This window comes from Citrus clementina, unplaced genomic scaffold (genome assembly GCF_000493195.1).
Source record: "Citrus clementina cultivar Clemenules unplaced genomic scaffold, Citrus_clementina_v1.0 scaffold_9, whole genome shotgun sequence".
NCBI lineage: Eukaryota > Viridiplantae > Streptophyta > Magnoliopsida > Sapindales > Rutaceae > Citrus > Citrus x clementina.
The window spans coordinates 6,837,173-6,861,061 of NW_006261964.1; the positions used below are offsets into that span (position 1 = coordinate 6,837,173).

A 23,889-nucleotide genomic window follows, 5' to 3' on the forward strand; every position below is an offset into this window, starting at 1 on the left:
GTAATTTCTTGTAGTAATAGAATTATGGTTAAAAAAAAAGGGATTATACGTGGATATTAAAGAGTGAAAAATATTACTCAGATATAATAGATTAAGAAAATTGAGTGTGCGTTTGGGACTGCTGCGCTGTTATTATAGGGGATATTCCCCTTGAATTTAGGGTGGGGAGCAGCTGCCCCAAATGGATGCTGAATATGGGATGAAGGATAGAGCAAATTTAGAATTTAATGGGGTCTATTAAGCAAACTGAACAGTGGTCATTATATTTTGAACGTAGAGGCCCAAGCCCAAAATATCAACATGAAAGTGTTTCGTGAGTATTTACATATCCCAGGAGACCCAACTCGGTCGCTTTGGTTCCATTTACGTATCCCTAAATATCAACACGCTCCCTTCTCCGGTCTCCCTCGCTCTCTCTCTCTCTCTCTCTCTCTCTCTCCTCTTTTCTCTTTACCCCTGCTGCTCCGTCCATTCTACTCGCAAATCAAGTAGAAAAACTAAAGCAGCGTCGTTTCGCTCCTCCGCAAGTCAACTGAAGCAACCAGTGCATTCTCACTGCCACAATGAATTGCTCAAGTAACTCTCTCTCTCTCTCTTTTTCACTTTCATTTTCCCCGGTTAAAGGCACCATTTTATGAACTAATTCCTTGATTTCTTTTGTTCGTCCGTACAGTCTCCGGCGAGGTGCCGGAAGAGCCTGTCGTTTCGAAGAACTCAGGTTTACTCTTCGAGAAGCGCTTAATCGAGAGACACATATTGGTATGCTTTTTTTTTTTTTACTTTTCTTTTTTTTAAAACTTAAATTCTAGGGTTCCAGTTTCTGTTTCTGTTTTCTGTTTTCTGTTTTCTGTTTCACATTCTTTAGTTAAACATATAAGCTATATAATTTAATTTTCTTGTAAACTGAGTTTAGGGCTTCGTGTTGTTTATTGTTTAGTTACTTACAATGTTTGAATTTGATTTTACTTATGAATTCCCACTCGTTATGCAGGTTTAGAATTAATGGTTTAATTATATATCTGTATCACAATTTGACAAGTTATTTATCTATTTATTTATTTATTTTTGTGCATTAGGATTATGGAAAATGTCCGGTTACAGGGGAACCACTTACTATGGATGACATTGTTCCAATCAAAACAGGCAAGGTATGCTTGGCATCAATTCTTCTTGTTGCTTTTTTTGGTTAGTTGGAAGTTCTCGTCATCATTATTTAATGTGCTCTTGTGTGATTATTTTTTTCTTTTACTTAATGGCTTGCCAAGCAGATTGTGAAGCCCAGACCATTGACAGCTGCTAGCATTCCTGGGATGCTTGGAATGTTCCAGAATGTATGCGTTTCTGATTTATTGCCCTGTGCCTTCTGTGTTAAATGTATAAGTTTGTCTGTAAGGATGTTTTAGTCAGTACTTAAAAAGAATTTGACTTTTGACTTCATTTGTTTTTCCATAAACGTCTTTTTTAGCAGATTACCAATTTGCTGCCAAGTTATCAGCTTGTAATAAGCTCTGATTCTTATGGAGATCTTTTTCTTTCCATGTAACATGCAGTCTCCCAGCTTTTAGCCTGTGTTTTTCATCCATATTATTGTATTGTTTCTTTATCATTAGGTCTCTTCATTCCATAATAATTTAGAATGTACGACATAGATATTATGTCTTAGTGTTTTCTTGCCAATTACTTCTATGCCAGATTTATCCAGTATACTTTACAAGATAGAGCTATCGTAAGATTTTTGTTTTGGGATCCCTTGTTCTGTGCTCTTTTAATTTTTTTAATTTTTAATTTTGAAAAGTGATACATCTTTTATAAATAATGGTAATTGTACATTATTTAATGCATTTACAATTTTTTTACTGTAATGTTGCTGATTTCTTGGCGACACTTCTTCAAACTCAAGATTTGAATTGATACTAAATTTTATATTTTAATATATGATTCTTTATGATATTTCCTGACAGTCACATCGTTTGTCTAATTGTAGGAATGGGATGGTTTGATGCTATCCAATTTTGCTTTGGAGCAACAACTTCATACGGCAAGGCAAGAGCTAAGTCATGCATTGTACCAGGTGATAGCATGTTAGGTTATGCCTGCTAAAGTTTAACTCTCATGTTGTCTCCTTACGTGGGGCATTTATTGTATATGATACGTATCATCTGTTTGATGGTATTGACATACGTACTGTATTGTGCTAGCTGAAGTTAATGAGAATATGAGGTTGCTGCTAAATAATTGATTTTTGTAGATAATTAGTTTACATGCTTGCTCCTATCGCTATGAAATGTATTTATCCGGAAAATAAGTATTGAGCCTTATTATTTTTTCCCTTAAAAAAAAAAAAGAAATACATATTTGCACTTTATGTCTTACTTTGTTTGACGATAGCCTATACAAATTGCGATTAAATCATCACTTGAGCGGCTCACTGACCCTATCATATTTATTTGTCCTTAGCATGATGCTGCTTGTCGTGTGATTGCTAGACTTAAAAAGGAAAGGGATGAAGCAAGGTCATTACTTGCGCAATCTGAAAGACAGATAATGCCTGCAGAATCAACTGCAGTTACATCTAATGCTGCTCTTAGCAATGGGAAAAGAGGTTCTTTCTCTTGTGCAGTTTTAGGTTTACTTTTGTTTCAGTATCTTTCAGATTAACCTTTTACTTATTTATTATCTCATTCGATATCTTAGCCCCTGAGGATGAGGATTTGGGCCCTGCTGGAAAGAAATTACATACTGGAATTACTCCTGCTATTATTGCTGAGCTGACAGACTGTAATGCGGCTCTTTCACAGCAGCGGAAAAAGCGGCAGGTACTCTTATAGATGGGGATGATTATACTAACACAAGTTTCATCTGTGACTTTCTCTTTGTTTGATTTGTAATATCTCATCTATTTTTCCTCTTTGCCTCTTTGTTATGTTTTAGACATTTAATCAGACATTTTGCACAATATTGTTCAATGATCTTTAATTTCTGTTTATTAGTACTTCTTTTTCTTTTTCATCTCTCCTTCTTAATGTCTTCTCTTTTCAGGTTCCTCCAGCTTTGGCTCCCATTGATGCTTTGGAGAGGTATACTCAGCTTGCTAGTCATCCTCTTCACAAAACTAGCAAACCTGGCATTGTTTCTCTCGATATCCATTACTCCAAGGTATGTTATCCTGTCAGTTTAATTTAATTAATGAAATCTCTGGATTATTTGAAACCACATTTAGGGGGTCGTAGTAGTTTAGTGTGCGTGTAGTGAAGGCATATTCTGATTTGTTATAGTTTAGCGTGCATGCAGAAGGCAGATTCCGATTTGTTATAGTTTAGTGTGCATGCAGTGAAGGCAGCTTCTGATTTGTTATGTGAATGATGTATTAATTTTCATACCAAGGTTGAGGCAGGTCTTCAGTCCACAGCTCTTGTGTTGCATTCTCATGCTCTTGGTTTCTTAAAATCCTCTCCTTATCTACAACCTTTCATTTGGTAACAACTGTCCCAACACTTGGTTCAAATACCACATTTCCTGTTGTTGAACTGTGGTTATTGTCATTTATGAATCTTTCAATTTATTTTTGTTAGATGCCTATGGTAATTACCCCTAACTCTAGCATTAGGTTTTCGCTTCAAGGTATACTGGTATAGGCAGTTGCTCCTTCAATACTGCTGTATAAATTGTTGTTCTTCTATATCTGCCTCTTGAAGAATAGATTTGAAACTTAAATCCACTGTAATTTTACCAGAAATGTGCCTAAACAATGTACATGGATAAAATGAGGTGGGAGAAGATGCTGAGATGGAAAGGTCAAATTGTAGATTTTTCATTTTTTTCTCAGAAGCTGGCTTAAGTGATACTTCTGTTTAATAGGTATTATATGAACTTTGTATATGCAGAATGAATTTGTCATGTTGGTGGGCTATGAGGTGGGGGAAATTTTGATGTTTAACTTTAAAATAGTTGAGAAAGTGATGGATTCTTATTAAAAATTTGTAAAGATGATTCCACTTGGCTTGCCATGGAAATTGAAGATTTATTTCTGGAAATTTTGAATATTGACGCACAAAAGGGTTGTAAGCCTAATCTTGCACATGGACTCACAACTTCAGCTAGGAGTTTCAATACAAGTTTATTGTTCTGGATATTGATATGCTTTCTTGACACTTTAATATTAGTTAAATTTTATTTAATTACGACTCATTTATGATTCTAATGCCTTGGTTAAAGCTTTTGACTTCTTTTTTTGTTTTTATTATCAGGATGTCATTGCAACCGGAGGAGTTGATACCAATGCTGTACTTTTTGATCGACCATCAGGACAGATCGTCACTACCCTGAGTGGTCACTCAAAGAAGGTTTCTTTTTTTTTTTTTACTTTCTTTTTCCGTTCTCCCTTCATACCCCAACACCCCCCCCCCCCCCCCCGGCGTTTTCATTTAAATTTTATTGTCTGAGACATTGTTACCTTGTTAGGTTACAAGCGTTAAATTTGTCACAGAAGGTGATCTATTCTTAACAGGCTCGGCTGATAAGGTAGGTCATTCTCAACTTTTTCTGCCTCAGATTTCTAGTCTGGTTTGTTTGTGGTCTTCTCAATTTGATATTATACAAGCATTACATTTGATGGTTCTGAATCATTTGTTATATTTTATATTCTATTCAAATATAAAGTGGAAGATTTGATTATCTATTTTTCTTTCAATAATTGATCCATGAGACTTTGGAGGAATTGGGGTTCATTTACTTTGTGCTTCTACTTTTGGATTGGGGAACTATGGCCATACACCTTTCAGCACTGTGATATGCTGGATTGTAGGTTGTGAACATGTCATTACTGAGAACTTCAGCTTGACAGTGCATACTTAGTTGAGATGCCAATTGTTCTTCTGTAGCAGCAATGTATGAGAGGAAAACTAAATTATCCTATAAATTAGGACAAATGATGAACATCTAGTCAAGTCAGGATAGATGTTTCTCTTACGGCATTAAACAAAATACGATATGCCAATTGTTCTTCTATAGCAGCAATGAATGAGTGGAAAACCAAATTATCCTATAAATTGGGGTGAATGATAAACATGTAGTTATGTTGGGATAGATGTTTCTCTTCCAGCATTAAACAAAACATGATATATTAAGGACTGGTTTGATGGCTGTTCCGTGTCTAGAATACCATATAACTTTTGTCTAGAAAAGTATGTTCAATGGTCGTATATTTCTCAGTGTTGGTGTTTGTATCATTCTCTGTATGGATTTATTTTTAAACGGGATGTTGTGCTACTCCTTAGCCACTTAGAATTTTAGCCTACTTGATTGTGATTTTAATTCATATGTGTGAACTACTTCATTTTCCACTTTGGTTTTAGCATCTCTTTCAATCTTGATATGTTTCTTTATGTTGCAGACTGTTCGTGTGTGGCAAGGATCTGAAGATGGAAATTATGATTGTAAGCACACTTTGAAGGATCATACTGCTGAGGTAAATATGTTCTTTCAAGCACGTATTTGTTTTATAACCAGTGAATCTTGTAGCATCATGTATGAATTACAGTTGCAAAATGGTGGATACTGTGTACTTGAATTTGTTATGGAGTGAATTATTGTTGATACACTGTAAAATATTTGATATCCTTGATTTCTTGATGACCAAGTTCCTATGTGTTGTGGACATCGTGACATGACACAAATTTTGTCAGATTAGCCTACTTTAAAGTTTTTTTGTTCTTTCTATTTTATTCTTGTCTGAGTGCATACCCTACATTTGCTCTTCATTACTTTGTTGTGCTATATTTTAATGTAAAATGATATGCCTCAGGTGCAAGCTGTCACAGTCCATGCCACGAACAAATACTTTGTGACTGCTTCTCTGGATAATACATGGTGCTTTTACGATCTTTCTTCTGGTATATGCCTGACACAGGTATGATCTCTCTATCCTTCCCCTCCTTCCAGTTTCGGAGTTGTGAAAAAGTGCGTTGTATTTTGTTTTTGTTCATTTAATAGACTTGAAATGCCAAACTGATTGTACTTATTATGTTCCATTGATGGAGTCAAGTCACAGAATCCGTGATGCTATTAAGAAGAGTGATATGTGTTGTATGAAATATTTTTTTATACTTGTTTGCTGGTGGTGAAGAGCAAAACAGGGTGGATTTATTCTTTTCTCTTTTTCAGTTGTAAAGAAATTAGAGGGCAGGAAAAATGGGGTTATAGTGCCATCGGTCCAAGCCCACAAAACTTGATGATTCCATATTGGAAGGAATAAAGTCCTTAGAGGGGAATCTATTTATATCAGTGAAAATGTAAATTAATGATATTTTCAAAAGTGTCCTGTGGTCAAATTCAACATATGAACTTTTTTTTCCCTACTCAACTCATTGAAAAAATAACAAAAGAAATTAACATGTTGTAACGAAAAATTTATTGTCCTCCACCACTGGACAAGTGGAATAACATTTATTTCTGCAGGTTTCAGATGCTGGAACCGACGGTAGACCTGAAGGTTATACATCTGCAGCTTTTCATCCTGATGGTCTCATCCTTGGAACGGGCACCTCAGAAGCTCTTGTTAAGATTTGGGATGTGAAAAGTCAGGTTGTGAAATTATCTGGTGCATCCTCTTGTGGTTAAATTTATTCTTCTTTACTTTCTTTAATTTCTTCTAATGGTTTGCAGGCGAATGTGGCGAAATTTGATGGACATGTTGGAGCAGTTACAGCCATATCCTTTTCAGAAAATGGTTACTACCTTGCGGTAGGTTTTTAACTGTTAAGAGTAAGTAGTGGATGTAGGATCTTATATGTCATGATCTGACTGAAATGTTTGAACTGGACAGACGGCAGCCCATGATGGTGTGAAGCTGTGGGACCTGCGTAAATTGAAGAACTTCCGGTCATTTGAATCTTCTGATTCTGAGACGCCTACCAACTCAGGTATGTGTTAGCTTGATTTTTCTTGCTTTATAGCTGTCCTCTTTCTTTGCCATGGAATTATTTATATGCTCTTTGTGTACAACTCATTCTAAATCTTATTAATTCATTGTATGAGCTCATTGGAAGGTTGTGGAGCTTGCTTTTGCGAGTAGTAGTTTACTATTACTTTTCATCTCCTTTTGTTCAAGAAACTAAATGTGGTTTATGTGATCTTCTGTCCATGTTGGAAAGAGCTCAAAATTCTTTACTTCTGTCACTTCAATTTTTACCTCTGAAATATATGTCATAGCTTTGTATAATGGGGCTTGATTTCTGGTTCTTGCAGTGGATTTCGACCATAGTGGATCTTACCTCGCAGTTGCAAGTGCAGATATAAGGTAAGTTTTTCTTATGGACCTTGAAGGGACTATCGTGTTTGGATATTTTGTGATTGGAGTAGGACCACTACTCGTGTGTATGCATTCTATAAAAATGAGCCTGAAGATTATAATTGGATCTTTTGTGGTTGGAGTAGGAGCACTGGTCGTGTGTATGCATTCTATAAAAATGAGCCCGAAGATTATAAATTTATATCATATAATTGGTGAAGTTGCACGAACAAATGACTGAGTATTTTGAAGTCTCAACTAATTTGTAGCCTAGTCTTCATATCATATTGATAAGTTACATGCTTCTGCAGAGTCTACCAAGTGGCCAGCGTTAAAGCTGATTGGAATTGTATCAAAACTTTTCCTGATTTATCAGGCACAGGTGCTGCTTCTTTCTTGTTTCTATTTGTGCTTGGCCAGACCTGTAGTTAACGAGTCGCTGCATTTGATTGATACTATGAAATCTGTTCTGTTTGCAGGTAAGGCAACTTGTGTGAAATTTGGTCCAGATGCGAAATACATTGCTGTGGGATCAATGGACCGCAATCTACGTGTATTTGGTCTGCCTGGCAATGATGCTCCATCAGAATCATAGAGCATTCTAAAACTTAACCAATTTGAGAGGTGGGCACTGCCATTTTTTGCAGCCTCCATTAGTGTTTTTGTTCCGTTGGAGATGACGTGATTGGTGGAGTGCTGCTAGTTCTGGTTCCTTACATGTCTCTGTTCCTAAATTGTGGCATAGTGTTGTAGACCGGGTCTGGGATTCGAGGGCGAAAAAAATGGGGAAACTGTTTCTTTACAGCCAATCTTTTGTATCACCTTCACTGTTAAACTTTCAAAATAATTACCCTGTTTATTTTGTACTACTGTTATTATTTTTCAGAGAATCTACTGTTTTACGGATGCTAACTTCCATTTGAAACTTAATATCAAAATTGCTTTTATGAGCACACCTGGGTGATTGGCCATGTTCTTGGGGTTGCTTTTATGAAAATGAATGGGCATGGGCTAGGCACAGTAAGGTTTTTTTTTTTAGTATGTACTGAGTCTCTCAAGTCAATCATGCCAAGTGAGTTTAGTTATCATCACCATAATTGAGAATTGTTATTTTTGCTCTTTTTTGATGTTTCTTATTTAATTTGTTGTCTCATTTGCATTAGTCAGAGAGAGTGACTAGATACAGAAGGTTTTCAATCTTTTACTATGTTTAGTTTAGGATAGCTTGCGTTTATTTTTGACGATCGAATGATGTGCCTTTTTATATCTTTTGCATTGAAATATGCGGTGATCCAAAATTCTCAAGCATGCATGTTCTGCTTCTACACATGATTTGACCCATTATTTGTGGCACCCGCATGCACCACCAGTGCTTTGAAGCATTTTGCAATTGATTTTAAAATAATTAGGATGTTTTCAATTTTCCCTTTTTGATAATTAATTGCTTTGGTATATATCTCAAATTGCTCCATAATTAGAGACGGCCAAAAAATCCAGGCCTGGCCTGGGTCGTAAAGGGCTTGTCCAACCTTGGTCAGCAGCGAATGAGCTGAAAATTTAAAAGCCCACTGTAGATGGGCTTGTATATGGGTTCATAAGCTCAGTCTTGGCCCAAACTTTATATTTTATAAATATTTTATTTTATTTTATATATTATAAGCTTTTTATTTTAATATATATATATATATTCTACTTTGTATATTTGATTATTAGTCTGTTATATATTGTATAATCAACTAATGATATTTAATTTATGTAACGTCAAATTTCATAATTTTAAATTATAGAAATTCGGCTTTTATTAGAAAACATATATGACTATAACACTTATTAATAAGGATATTAAAATTATAAATAGGTTATTCATTGGGTAAATTTTGGAAAAAGTTTATTTTTCTAAATTTAATAGGGTTTTTTAAGACTCCCTATAAATTCATATTTTTCTCCCTTCTATAACCCTGAGTCCACGACATTTTCTTCTTTTTCTCTACTACTCATCTTGCCCTTGCATACTCAAGGATTCAAACCTTTGTTTAAGAGAGAATTATAATGGTTGGTATGTTTACTCACCCTATTCTCCACAAATTTTCCTATCACTCTATTTAGGGTTTTAATTGGCATGATTTTAGATTGTTACTGATCATAATGCATGATTTAGGATGTGTTTAAGTTCTGTTTAGGGCTCTGATTTATTGTTGAGTCTTGTTAATCAATTCTTAATGTATTAAGCACACTGGACAATTTTGGACAGCATGAGTATCTCGAAATTAAACATATATTTTCTGAACGATTCTTCTTAAGAACCTTATCTTTCTGAAAACTAGACATGTAGGGCTTATTTAATAAATTTTGTTTCATGAGATTTGACTTCGTTTTCAATTTTATATGTATTTTCGAAACAGACACCGCTGCACTGTAAAACTGCGACTTCAGCAGAATAATAAAATTCACAAAATTATTTGCAGTACCAAACGAGTTCGAAAAATTCTGAAATTTTAAACAGAGATTGATATATATGTCTAGTATTCACAGTTTTAATTTCATAATGTTCTGATTCGTATCTGAGTTTATAAAAATCTTAGAATCTGTTTTGTTCAGTTAAGGTATTGTGAAAAAGTTTCGAATTTTTCAAGAAACAAATAGTTTTGAAAATATTTTTGATATCAGATCTTCTTAAAAATTTTACATGAGATACCTATGGATGTTCAGAATAGTTCTGCAGAATGTTATGTCATTTTGATTTTTAGAGTAAGAGTTAAAATTATGAGAATTAGACTAAGTTGGAGGTACTTGAGGCTCTTAGAGGCAGGTTAGATCAAATTCTTTTATCGAGATAAGTAACTTCATTTCTAATATATTGGATAAGTATTGTTATTTTGATACTAATATATGTACATGTGTTTTTATAGTTTTTTGAAAATCAATTGTTTTTTTTATAAAAAAATTAGTTTGTGTTTATGTTTTCAAATCTAAAAATTATGTTATTTTTATAGTTTTAATAGAATATTATAAGCTTTTAAATATGTAATTTATTTTGTTACATGATTACCTTTTATGATTTTGTCTGTAAAATATTTTGCAACCCTAAACTATTGTTACAGACATTTATGAATCTGATATGAATGTTTGTGTCTATATACGATTTAAATTATTTATGATTGTATGGGGGCCACCTCTTGAGAGCTAGAGCGCCGTAAAATGCCTCATATAGTGCAAAGTTTCACGTATAAGTCGTTACATATGAAAAGCTAATTTGAATGTTTTGGTTCATTGTCCATAGTTATTTTTATTTTGATTCTGATCGTATAATACGATATATATATATATATATGTTCTGGACTAGTACTATATTTCTATTCTGAGTGTGTACACGATATTCTGATTCTTTTTCTGGGTGGGTCACTGGGATTATAAGTGACACTATGTGACATGAGCTAACATTTTGTTTTCTGTGTATGTGTTATACGATTTGCTTTCATAATTAACTATACTTTTGATGTTTTGGATCACTATGGTTTTATGTCATTTTATCGTGATATGTCATTTATAAAATTTATGAATTATTATATATGTTTTAAATAAAAAAAGGTCTGGCATATTTTTGGTATTGATAAGTCTAGTATGTTGGGAATGATTTTACTTATCGAGTTGACGACTCACCTCTCGTCATTACTTTTTGTAGATTAAGTACCTTGTTGAGAGATGTGCTTATTATTGGAGTTAGAGATTTTTTTTTTTTTTGCTAGTTGAATAAGAGAATGGATAAACTCAACTTGTAATTTGAGAGTTTTGAGACTTTTGTTATATTTATATTTTTGGGAGAGATTATTTAGTGTTAGACACATGAATTTATGGTTTTAGTTGATTAAAATTTTGAAGTATTTCAGTTTAAGATTTTTGTGTAAGGATTTTGATTTGTAAGTAAGCTCCTTAGATTTGAGGTGTTATAATTTAAGTGTTCATTTATTTTTTCCTATTTTAAACTCTATTAAAAATTCTTTTAAAAAAAATTATCTAAGCCCAGGCTTGGGCTCGTGGGCTTTAGGTCCAAGCCCAACCCCTCTAAGTATGGACAAGTTTTTGGAGGGCTTGAGCCTATTGTCAATAATTTGGGTCTGGGCCTGGGTTTGAAAAAGTCCGCTTAGGCGGCTAAATTGCCATCCCTATCCATAATCCCTCTTCTAAACTCTTTACATTTGCAAAATTCCAATCTCTAATTTCCATATTCATATATAAAAATAAATATTGTGTTCTATTTAAGTTTTGTGGAATCTATGTATTAATTAAGATACATAAAAATAAATACACATTTGTTAAGACTCATGACATACGTATTGGATGTTGAAGAAGTGAGATTGTATTTTGTGGCATATGATTGTTCATGAGCAATTGACATCCATTGCTGCATTTTAATTTTCTAAATGGAACTAAGTAATTTTTTTTTCAATTATTTAAGTTAAAATTTTAATTTATCTTGCTAACTAATTTTTTTTTTTTCACTTTTTATGTGTAGGATTCTTGTTTTCAAGATGACAAAGACAAGATGAAGAGAATTGAAGAAATTACTTAAGAATTTGTAATTTAGTGTTTGGATGACTGTATTTTTAATCTTAGAATATGGTTTGGATTATTTATATTTTGTAGGCTATTAAATGTGTGGAGTTTTTATAATTTATTTTGCTTAATTTTTATTTATGAATTATATTTTGTACATGAATAATAAACGAATCAAAATTTGTTATGAATTCGTTATAGAATAAACGAATCCAAATTTAGTTCGATTCGTTTATGAATTTTACTAAATGAATTAAACGAATTAAACCGAATATTCGTTTAATAGATGAATCGAATTCGAATCTTGAAATTTCAATTCGTTTAATAAACGAATCGAATTTGAATCAGTAGAATTTTAACCAAATTCGTTAACGATTCGATTCGAATTCGATTCATTTATTCATTTTTCCACCGCTAAATAAAATGGCTAAAGTCTCAATCTTATTTCATATAATTAATCATTTCTCCCTCATATTTTAAAATCTACAGCTTTCAACTTTTTACTCCATAATTACATCAGTGCTTTAGTTTGTTTTTAAATTATGAGACAAATATTACATCAATCTCTAATCTAGAGTTCCATCTTATTTTGGAGTGAATAGGTCAACTTATTAATGCGTACAGAATATAACAAATATAACTTGTAATAACAAAATGAAATTTTAAATTGATATAAGAGGAAGGTATAAGGATTCTTTAATTTGTCCTCAACCTTTATGTTGTGCGCGGAATGCGGAATCAAGCGCACCAAATAATTACTGAAAAATAAAGGACACAAGAATTTACGTGGTTCGGTAATTAAACATACATCCACGAAGGCAAGAAAGAATAATTGTTTATTTAACAATTAATAGAATACAATATTTGAGTAACGAATCTCACTTCCCAGAAATCCAAATATACCAAGTACTCTCACACTCTGCAGGAAAGATAAATTCCCCAGACACACTTCTCTCACTTCTCTCAAAAGCTTAAAAACTTATAAGCTTAACAATTTTGGGATGATATAGAATGGAAGAAGTACCATCTATTTATAGGAAAAATAATGGCACTATTGCACCAACCCCTTTACTATTCCACCTAATCTAAGCCAATAGTCAATGGTGTCCATTTGGCAAATTTGACAAATTTGACAATTTTCCATTTTTTCTTCAAATATTTGGTATCCATTTGAAATTTTGCATTCATTTTTGAATTTCAATGTCACGTGCATGACTTTTCAACACTTTAGACCTCGAGGCAGGATTAATCCTAAATTGTTCAACGTATTTTTTATTTCTTTGCAGAATTTTTTTTTATTATATTATTATTAGTTTCGACAGGCATGAGATGAAATGATCGACCTTCCGAAAATCTAGCTGTCCGTCAAGGTCACCAATTCGAATGTTGTCATTACTCACATAATCTTAAAAAAAATCTTCTATTGTAAAAAAAAAAAATATATATATATATCTTCTAATGTTGACGAATGACAAAACTCACCTAATCTAATTTTGCTACTATTCGTAGCAAAATCGAGAACGATGTCCTCAAAAATTGGGTTGTTGTATGCCAACCATAGTTTAATTTTAGTGGACTTTTAAGTAACATGTAATTTATTCTCTAGCTAGTTTTTCTAATATTTTTTTCATCAATTTTATTTTACTAATTCAGAAACATTTAATTTTATCTTAGGACTAGGATCCATCTCAATAGTAACAGTATTGATATTTTAAAACATTTAATTTTATTTCAGGATTAGGATCCATCTTAATAGTAACAGTATTGATGTTTTATATCGGGATATGTAATAATAAAATCACAAATTCTTTATACAGATTATCTTGTACAAAATAACGCAATATAACTAACTTGGATGAAATCATATCACTTGCTCACATAATATTTTCATTGGATTAACAGTGTTATATACAAACTTGTACAAAATAATTTGTGACTGTACCTTTAATTATCATAGGATCACCTTATTTTTTTTTTTTAAAAAAAATATTTACCTTAAAAATGTCTCTCGAAAGGGAAAAAAAAATATTTACATAAATCAGGTGCAACACCTTAACGTGCGCTTGATCAATAAAAAAATTGTTATTTGGCCAGATCTGATAGATTACACATTAAAACACACTAATTTTTCAATAAAATCCATTTACTGAATTAAGAAGGATTACTCAAGTGATATACCATTTGATAATTTTTTTTTTCATCCGAAGGAGGAGAAAAAATTGAGTGAGACCGACTGCCCACAGCAAAGTTTTTCTCCTTAAAAGTAGGTAACAGTTTTTCTTATTTTTTCATTTTTCAATTTTAATTAATGTTTATAAAAATGCGGTCTCGTGAATGGGACAAAATACGGGCCATGTTAGTCATTTCGTATACCCAGCTTCGAGGTAAGGATCATTGCTCCCTATTTATACTTAGGGATGGCAATGGGGTGGGGTGGGGTGGGGGTGGGGTGGCCTATCCCATTCCCCACCCCGTTAGAAATTTTTACCTCCATTTTCCACTTCATTCCCCAATAAATTTAGTGGGGTGGGGATGGGGAATCCCCATGTGGGGAATGCTTTCCCTATCCCCATTTATCTATTTTATATTAGGTATAAATACATGATTTCAGTAAGTTAAAAATTAGAGACTTAAAATAAAATTATCACCATATTATAAAGTATTTAAATTCTTTTTAAAAAATATCTAAAAGTTTGAAACAATATTTTAAAATGATATTAAAAATAAAAAATATTTAAAGAGCGTAGCACTTTAAAAGAGAAAAGAAAATATAACAATGTTTCATAGTTGAAAAATATTATAGGGTTTTCTTTCATTCATATCCTGTTTATATTGCATAAAAATTAAAAAAATATTCATTGACATTATAATTCATAAAATAAAATTTATTAAATAAGAATTAAAAATATATTTATATATAATGGGGATTGGGGTGGGGGTGGGGTGGGGAGTGCAAAACCAAACTCCACCTCATTAAGAATTTGGGGATTATTTTTCCCCCACTCCCCACCCCATTCTCCAAAAATTATTCAAAATTTTTCCCATTTGGGGTGGGGCTCCATGGGGCCCCAAACCCGTGGAGGATTTTGCCATCCCTATTTATACCCCATCCATGCCGGTGGCAAAACAAGCAACAAGAAACAGAAGTAAAAAATCGCTAGAAATTAAGAAAGATCAATCATCTCGTCAATGGAGCCAAAACCAATAGTGCTGGGGAGTTCTCTGGAGGTTCCTTATGTTCAAGAGCTGGTGAAAGAGCCGCTGACTGCAATTCCACCGCAATACCTTCGCCCCGATCAAGACCCTCCGTTCGCATGCAACACCAATTTGTCACAACAACTTCCCATCATCGACATGGACAAGTTACTCTCTGACTCTGGGGATTCCACGCACTCAGAGCTGGAGAATCTTCACATGGCATGCAGAGACTGGGGTTTCTTCCAGGTACTTCGCACACTACTCTTCGCCTTAATGGTCCTTTACCTATCAGTTTAAATTTTTGGGTCAATGTTTCTCTAACACATAGTATCATACTATCATAGCCAAAGTCTCAAACCTAGTCAAATTTCATGTAAGAGCAGGGGCCGAGCTAGACTAAAATTTTGGAGGGGCCAACATTTTATAAAAGCAAATTTTTAAGTAAGAATATATTTAATTATTGAGTTAAGTTACTAAGTATTGAACTTGCAGGGGCCAAATTATAAAAACTCTATTTTAAAAGATAAAATTATAAATAAACACAACATTTATGTTTATGTAATTTTCTTAAGAGTCTTACGGGGCATTCCACCTCAGCATGTGTGTGAACCCGTTAAGATTTATAAGTCAAATACAATTATCGAGCCCTTATCGATCAGCTTAAATTTTGGGTCAAGAAATTTTCCTAACGTTAATCAATGCAGTTGATAAATCATGGAGTGAGCAGTTCATTGATAGAGAAATTGAAGCAAGAGATTCCAGAGTTCTTTAAGCTTCCAATGGAAGAGAAGAAGAAGTATTGGCAACAACCGGGAGATGTCGAAGGATACGGACAGGCCTTTGTCATGTCTGAGGAAACGAAGCTTGACTGGTCAGACATGTTTCTTATGTCCACCCTCCCCACTTATCTGAGGAAACCCCATCTGTTTCCCAAGCTTCCTCTCCCACTCAGGTTTCTCCTTCTCCCCCTCCGAGTCTGCCTATTAATTTGTTCCCAGTTAATGTGCTGGAAGGTTAAATTAGTTTTATTTTATATGTTCTTGTAGAGACACCTTGGAAGCCCACTCTAAAGAAATGAATAATCTGGCCCAAAAAGTCCTTAACCAAATGGCAAAAACTTTAAGAATGGATCCAAATGACATGAAAGAGTTATTTGAGGGAGGGATGCAGTCCATGCGGATGAACTACTGTCCTCCATGTCCCCAACCAGAGCTTGTTATTGGCCTCAACTCTCACTCAGATGCTGCCGGACTCTCTATTCTCCTCCAAATCAATGAGGTGGATGGCCTCCAAATCAAGAAAGATGGGATGTGGGTTCCTATTAAACCACTCCCAGATGCTTTTATAATCAACATTGGCGACGTTTTAGAGGTAACTCATAATGCTTTTGACCTTTTCAATAGTTTTTTTTCCCCTTTACGGCTGTTTTTATCGATTATTGGTGTTCTTTGCTATGATTCTGCAGATAATAACCAATGGAATTTATCGTAGCATCGAGCACCGAGGAACTGTAAACACGAAGAAAGAAAGACTCTCTATTGCGACATTCCACACCCCTAAAATAGAGGGTGATTTGGGTCCGGCGCCAAGCCTTCTCACCCCGGAAACTCCAGCATTGTTTAGGAGGATAGGTGTTGCAGAATACTTGAGGGGATATTTTGGACGTGAACTGCGTGGAAAATCATATGTCGACGCCATAAGAGTTTAAAATGAGCTGGATGGCGTAAGCTTTTGATAGCTTCCAAGTTCCATATATGCGGATATGGAAATCCAATAAAAAAAAAACTAAAATACAATAAGCGGATACAGCTCCGCCAATGTTTTTCATTGTATTTTGTTTAAGTTTCTTGCCAAGTTTCCTTAGTGGTGGGCTATAGCTCCGTTTGGAGTGAGGTGCTGTGGTTTTATAACCAAAGTTGTTGGTAATAAAAGCTCTTATTCCGAACTAAATACAAATTGATAATATTGGATAACTATGATTTTTAAATAATAATTTTAACAAAGATACTATAATTAAGAAGTATAATCCACATCTAAGTTTTAGGCTTGCCGAATTGATTGGGTTCAGATAGCGTACAACAACTCTTGTTGAATTTCTAACGGACTTTCTTGAAACTGTTGAATGTTGCAATTATTGAGAAGTATCTTTGGATCCAATATTGAGATGACATTTTTATTAACTTTTTGAAAATATACAATTAGTAATTACTTGATAAGAATATAAAATTGATCAAATCTTTAACCATATATGACTATACGTGTACGTGTGGGATAAGATTATGAAGAGTTGAATACGAATAAGCTCAGTATTGAATCTCAATCCTACATGAAGGAGTATGAAGAATGAATCGTTAGGTTTTTTTTTTTGTTAATTTTTGTTGTTTCATTTCTTTGTTTTCAAGAAAAATTATAATAACTTTTGAGTTATAGGGTGTAGTAGATGGGATTTATTTTCCAATTAAAGGAAAAAAAATCATGCTTTTCTGTGGTCATGTAGCCAAAAGCTAATTGCAAAATCCGAACTCTATGAGGCTTCAAAGTAAACAAATGTATATATATCAAACGAAAACAACCAGTATCAAAGGAATTACAGTCACGGGGGGCGCAAAGTGCAATTCCAAGATGGGAAAAAATGGTATCCTGACGATATTCTGATACATATATTGCCTCGCTTAACAATTAAAGAAGCTGCAAAAGCCAGCATCTTATCTTATCAAGTAGATCGATGGAGATATTTGTGGACATATTTATTATTATTCTTAATCAAATAATGCCACATTTCATATATTTCATATCTGTCATTGCATGACGTTTAGCTATAAGATCCTTGTAGCAGCAAAATGCATAGGTTACCAATTTAGAACATCAAGTTTACCTTAATGATATCGGCTTCATAAATGACTCTAAAGATGTTCCCTCACCTCTATCACTCATGCACCCGCACCACCGTTATTGAACTGTTGTTTACATATTATGTTATATATATCCAACTCGCCACTACATGCATTGCCGCATGACTTTCATTTTGAGTAAGTTTATATTTATATGTATATAATTGAAATATATGTGCATAGAGTGAGATGTGAAGTGTAGAAGTTCTGAATACATTTTGGATGAGGCATAGATGTTATAGTAGAGGGTCGAGGTTAGTTTTATATATTCATGGATTAAATTTATGATATGAGCTAAGTATGAGCATGAGATAAGTAATACAATGAGTTTTTACACGATTCGCCTTAGATCCGGCAGATGGGTTGGGTCAGGTTGTGTCATTTTAAATGCACTATAAAGTCGTGCAATTTAATAACATTAAATCTGACTCTATTAAACCATACAACTTAAAAGTATTTGTGTGTGTGTGTGATCGTTCACATTTTTTTTAACGCGAACACATTATTAAACTATGTTGTTTAATAGCATGTCTGCATTGACTTTATTAAACCGCATGATTTAACAACATATTTGCATAATAAAAAAAATAAGAGTGTTTGGAATAGAAAAGAACTATGTGTGTGTGTTTGTGTGTGTGTATATATATACACACAAACTTAGCCCAACGGATTTACCAATTAATGAATAGATGAGTCTGCCCAACTATCAGTCTGCCACAACTTTTTTTTCCTGAAATGGTAAAAAGGGGATCTGCTTGCAATATTCCTTGCAAGAATAATGATGTTTTTATAGCCTAGGAAAAAAAAAACAAAAATTAGCACAAAAATTATAAGAGACAATGAAAAAAAATTATTTTGTAGTGAAACGTTTTTCTTAAATAGAATTATTTCATATAATAAGCTATTTTTCATATTAATTTTTATACATATATCAAAATGCATTTTGTCAAATTAATGGGCTGGAAAATAGCCAGCAAAGAGATGGTAACCAAAAGCAGAGACCCATAACGGCCTTTAAAGCATTGTCGATAATGATGTTGAACAATAATTGATCACAATGATGTATGGATGTTACCGTATGAGGTTGAATGTCGAATCGTTCTGAAAAGTATTTATTTTATAACACTTGCAGGGGAGAAATGTCAAAACTAGTAAGGAGATTCTGCCAGATTTTCTACATAATTTTACCTGTTATGTTTGTTTTTATTGTTCTCATAGAATATTGTACATGTTAGCCTATTTTAAATGGTGTATTCATTTTGGGATGCAATCAAGTCAATCTTGCTAAATTGTTTCCACATGAATCCGTGAAAGGTCGTGACTGCGTGAGTGCTTGGATTTGTCAAAAACACAATGTCCAAGAATCTTCAGTCATAAGTCACAGCAATCAGTTGCTTAGAGGACTATAATTGGAATTAAGCATATAGACATGGAAATACCATTTGCCCGAAAGACGAATACGCAGCCAACGAAATGAAAGACTAGAAGGGCACACTGATGAGCTTACTTTCCTGAATTTCAAGCATACAATCCCGAAAATAAAATGATAAAAACGGTGGCTTTATTTGGTCTCTCCATGAACTGATAAAAGCAAAACAAGAGCTGGATTATGGCAATCGCTAAAAACCTGCTCCATATTTTAGCCGTCTTTGTCGAAGTCAAACAAATTGTTGGTTGCAGCCGAAAAGAAAGAATGGACAAAGGGGATGAAGCCAAAATGTTTGAATGGAGAAAGGGGATGAAGTCAAAATGTTTGAAAAATAATAATAATTAAAAATTATATTTTTAATTATTTTATTCTTTGCATAGTAACTCATTTCTCCTATATTTGATTTGTTAAGATTTCATTCATTTCATTTATCCCAAAAATTTGTTAAGCTTATAAGTTTTTAAGCTTTTGAGAGAAATGAGATAAGTGTGTCTGGGGAATTTATCTTTCCTGCAGAGTGTGAGAGTACTTGGTATATTTGGATTTATGAGAAGTGAGATTCGTTACTCAAATATTTATACTCTATTAATCGTTAAATAAACAATTATTATTTCTTACCTCCGTGGATGTAGGTTTAATTACTGAACTACGTTAAATAATTGTGTCCTTTATTTTTCTGTAATTATTTGGTGCACTTGATTCCGCTTTCCGCGCACAACAAGTGGTATCAGAGCCGACGGTTTGTACTTGGGGGATACGTATTGTTCACGTATACAATACTATTTACAAATACAGTGAAGACGGCCATTTATACTTGAGAGACAGTCTATTGTAAGTAGTGTGTATTTTTGCATGTCTATGAAAGTTTTGTCAACAAGGCGATAAGAGTCTAAGGATTCTGGTTTTTAATTGGGACCGAGTTCCCGTCTAGTCTCCTGGGAACTTTCCTGATACATTTATTCACGCGAAATTAACATCATAGAGACTGTTTTTCAAGTGGAAATAGTTCGTTGAGAAAATGGTAGAATGTGAAACTTCCAAAATTGAGGAGAGATCTACCGAGACTATTTCAGGAGACACTTCAGGTGGGAGGCGATATTTGTCAAATCGCTATTCAACACCTGTTATAGGAGGCCAGAAAATCGATGTTGAAAAGTTTGATGGGAAAATAAACTTCGGCATGTGGAGGCGCAAAGTTATGGATGCCCTTATTCAAATCGATCTCCATGTTGTTCTGAAAAATAAAAGACACTTGTATGATGAAGAAATTTGGGATTGTATGAATGAGAAAGCCTGTGGTTAGATCAGATCTTGTTTGACCAAGGAGGTGAAATACTTGGTGAAAGATGAGGAGTGTGCGATGACTTTGTGGTGTACATTGGAGGAGAAGTATATGCTGAAAAGTCCTGAAAATCGTCTTCATACAATGAGCAAAGTATATGGCTTTCTAATGAAGTATGGGGTGTCAATGCATGATCATGTCTTAAGATTTGAAAAGTTACTAGCTGATTTGAAGAATCTTGATAAAGATATTAATGATGAAGTCAAGACTATGATTCTGTTACACTCACTACCAGAGGAATATAATAATTTTGTGACTACTTTGATATATGGGAAGAGTGTGATCGTCTTCAAAGATGTTTGTACAACATTGACTAACTTGGAGATTCGGAATAATGATAAAAACTCTGAACGAGCATCGTCTGAAGCTTTGGTGAGCAGAGATTGAGCGATGGAGAAAAAGAAGAAGCATGGTGGAAAGAATTCTCGATTCAAATCGAGAAGCAAAAATATAGCTCGAGACGAGTGTGCTTTTTGTCATGAAAAGGGTCATTGGAGGAAAGATTGTTCAAAGGCTCAAAATAGAGATTGGAAGAAATCAGTAGCAGCAAACATGGCACGTAAGGAAGGAGACTCAAACTACTCATTGTCTATTACGTCTACGACGTATGTTGCAAGTTCAAGTGAATGGTTACTTGATACTGGAGCAACCTACCATTTGTGTCCTGTTAGGGAATGGTTTACAGATTTCAACGAATTGGAATCTAGTGAAGTTGTGATGGGGAATGATCGACCTTGTCGCTTGATGGGGATAGGTACAGTTCGACTCAAACTATTCGATGGAATGGTCAGAGAACTCAAAGAGGTTAGTTTTGTTCCAGCTTTAAAGAAAAATCTAATTTCTGTGAGTGCTTTGGAAGCTAAAGCCTACAAGATTACCATTGAAAATGACACAATGAAGTTTACACATGAGGCTATAGTGATTCTGCAAGGGGTTCTGCGTCACAATCTGTACTATTTGAAGTGAGGTACAACTGATGAAGCAAATGTTACTGAGGCACACAGTGACACCACCAAGCTATGGCATGTACGATTAGGACATGTTGGAGAGAAGTCTTTGCAAACTTTGATAAGGCACGAACTCTTAAAAGGTACTAAAACCTGTAAATTAAATTTCTGTGAGCATTGTGTAATAGGCAAGAAAACAAGGGTCAAGTTTGGTACAGCTAATCACGATACTCGTGAGATCTTTGAATATGTTTACAGTGATGTATGGGGACCAACCAAGACTGCATCAATTGGTGGAAGACATTATTTTGTTACATTTGTTGATGCTTTCTCTAGACGTGTATGAATGTACACCATGCGAGCAAATGATGAGGTTCTAGAGATTTTCGTGAAATAGAAGAAACTGGTAGAGACTCAAACTGGCAGAAAGATCAAAGTATTGTGTTCTGACAATGGAGGTGAATATACTTCTTATCCATTCTTGCAAGTATGCTAGAACAAGTGTATTAAAAGATATTTCACGATGAGATATACTCCGCAACAGAACGGTGTGGCTGAGCGTATGAATCGTACTTTGCTAGAGAAAGTATTGTATATGTTATCTAATGCTGGTTTAGATAAAAAGTTTTGGGCTGAAATTGTGAGCTATGCAAGTCACTTGATAAATCGGTTGCCTTCTGCTGCAATTGGAGGTAAAACTCCTATGGAAATGTGGTCTGGAAAGCATGCACAAGACTATGATTCCCTTCGTATATTCGGGTGTCCAGCTTATTATCATGTCAAAGATAGTAAATTGGATCTTCGTGCTAGAAAAGCTATCTTTGTGGGATTCAAAGGTGGAGTAAAGGGCTTCAAGCTTTGGGATCTTGAAGATAAAAAATTTGTGTGCAGCAGAGATGTCACGTTTGATGAAGCTTCAATGATGAAAGCTTCAATTTCCCAACAGGTGGAGAACAAGACCACAGAGGCATTGCAGCGGGTGGAGTTTGATGCAACTCTATATGTACCAGTTAGTTCTACATCAAAAAATAGTTCAACAATGGAGGTGACACCTAGAGTTGAAGAAGAGGTTGTTTCTTCTCATGTCCCACAAAATGAAGAAACAATTGATGATGTAAATAATAATGATTTTATAGCAACAAGGAGGCCAAGAATAGAAATAAAGAAACCCGGATGACTTACTAAAGATATGGTGGTAGCCTATGCACGTCCAGTTATTGATGATGACATCCCCAACACTTTCGGTGAAGCATTACGCAGCAGTGAAGGTGATCAATGGAAGTTAGCCATGGAAGAAGAGATGAAATCTCTCCATCAAAACCAGACTTGGGAACTTGTGGAGTTACCAAAGGGGAAAAGAGCTATTGGCAATAAATGGTTCTACACCAAGAAGTAAGGATCTCTAAATCAAACAACTCTTCGGTACAAGACAAGACTCGTAGCAAAAGGTTCTGCTCAAAAGGAAGATATTGATTATAATAAAGTGTTCTCTCCAGTTGCAAAGCATACTTCCATTCGTATCCTACTTGCCTTGGTAGTTGAATGAGTTAGAGTTGGCTCGATTGGATGTCAAGACGACATTCTTGCATGGAGATTTGGAGGAGGAAATCTATATAGCTCAGCCTTATGTTTCCAAAGTTGCTGGAAAGGAGAATTGTGTGCGCAAATTGAGTAAATCTTTATACGGATTGAAATTAATTCTTTGAATGCGTTGAGTTTAGAGAATTATGAACTACGGTTGGCTTGATCCCAAATTTTGGGTACGTAGGCAGTCGAAACAACACAGCCATTCTGGATCCTTATTGAAGGATTATATTGGGGATGATGGTTCGTTAGTAGTCGGCTCAGATTTAGACAAATTTTCGCCGAGGTGGAGATTTGTTGAAGTCAAACAAATTGTTGGTTGCAGCCAACAATTGTAAAGAAGCAAAATCAAATTGAATTTGATTTTGCAGCAGAAAAGAAATAATGGACAAAAGGGATGAAGCCAAAATGTTTGAATGGAGAAAGTGGATGAAGCCAAAATGTTTGAAAAATAATAATAATTAAAAATTATATTTTCAATTATTTTATTCTTTGCATAGTAACTCATTTCTCCTATAAAGAGTTAAAGATTTCATTCATTTCATTTATCCCAAAAATTTATTAAACTTATAAGTTTTTAAGCTTTTGATAGAAATGTGTCTGGAGAATTTATCTTTCCTGCAGAGTCTGAGAGTACTTAGTATATTTGGGTTTCT

At 34.2% G+C, this 23,889-nt stretch overlaps 2 protein-coding genes across 2 annotated transcripts; both read left to right on the forward strand.

The window, feature by feature from the left end:
- Nucleotides 1-349: 349 nt before the first annotated feature.
- Nucleotides 350-8,238, forward strand: LOC18032100 (pre-mRNA-processing factor 19 homolog 2). The gene is made up of 18 exons (XM_006420273.2): nt 350-576; nt 674-759; nt 1,077-1,148; nt 1,269-1,331; nt 1,985-2,071; nt 2,458-2,602; nt 2,695-2,816; nt 3,040-3,156; nt 4,248-4,343; nt 4,462-4,521; nt 5,393-5,467; nt 5,804-5,908; nt 6,457-6,582; nt 6,664-6,741; nt 6,824-6,920; nt 7,246-7,297; nt 7,600-7,670; nt 7,768-8,238. Exons 1-18 carry the CDS (start codon nt 564-566, stop codon nt 7,881-7,883), a joined length of 1,581 nt encoding a protein of 526 aa, XP_006420336.1. The 5' UTR covers nt 350-563; the 3' UTR covers nt 7,884-8,238.
- Nucleotides 8,239-14,987: 6,749 nt separating this feature from the next.
- On the forward strand, nt 14,988-16,973 carry LOC18032097 (protein SRG1). Its single transcript, XM_006420274.2, has 4 exons — nt 14,988-15,286; nt 15,745-15,992; nt 16,087-16,411; nt 16,506-16,973. Exons 1-4 carry the CDS (start codon nt 15,032-15,034, stop codon nt 16,746-16,748), a joined length of 1,071 nt encoding a protein of 356 aa, XP_006420337.1. The 5' UTR covers nt 14,988-15,031; the 3' UTR covers nt 16,749-16,973.
- Nucleotides 16,974-23,889: the final 6,916 nt, after the last annotated feature.

Bases quoted from the DNA above. Each gene is read 5' to 3' on its own strand.
- LOC18032097 (XM_006420274.2), top strand. From the start codon at position 15,032: ATGGAGCCAAAACCAATAGTGCTGGGGAGTTCTCTGGAGGTTCCTTAT. The intron at 15,287-15,744 runs GTACTTCGCACA...TAATCAATGCAG, and splicing joins GAGACTGGGGTTTCTTCCAG to TTGATAAATCATGGAGTGAG. The intron at 16,412-16,505 runs GTAACTCATAAT...ATGATTCTGCAG, and splicing joins ACATTGGCGACGTTTTAGAG to ATAATAACCAATGGAATTTA.
- LOC18032100 (XM_006420273.2), top strand. The intron at 1,149-1,268 runs GTATGCTTGGCA...CTTGCCAAGCAG, and splicing joins TTCCAATCAAAACAGGCAAG to ATTGTGAAGCCCAGACCATT. The intron at 2,072-2,457 runs GTGATAGCATGT...ATTTGTCCTTAG, and splicing joins TAAGTCATGCATTGTACCAG to CATGATGCTGCTTGTCGTGT.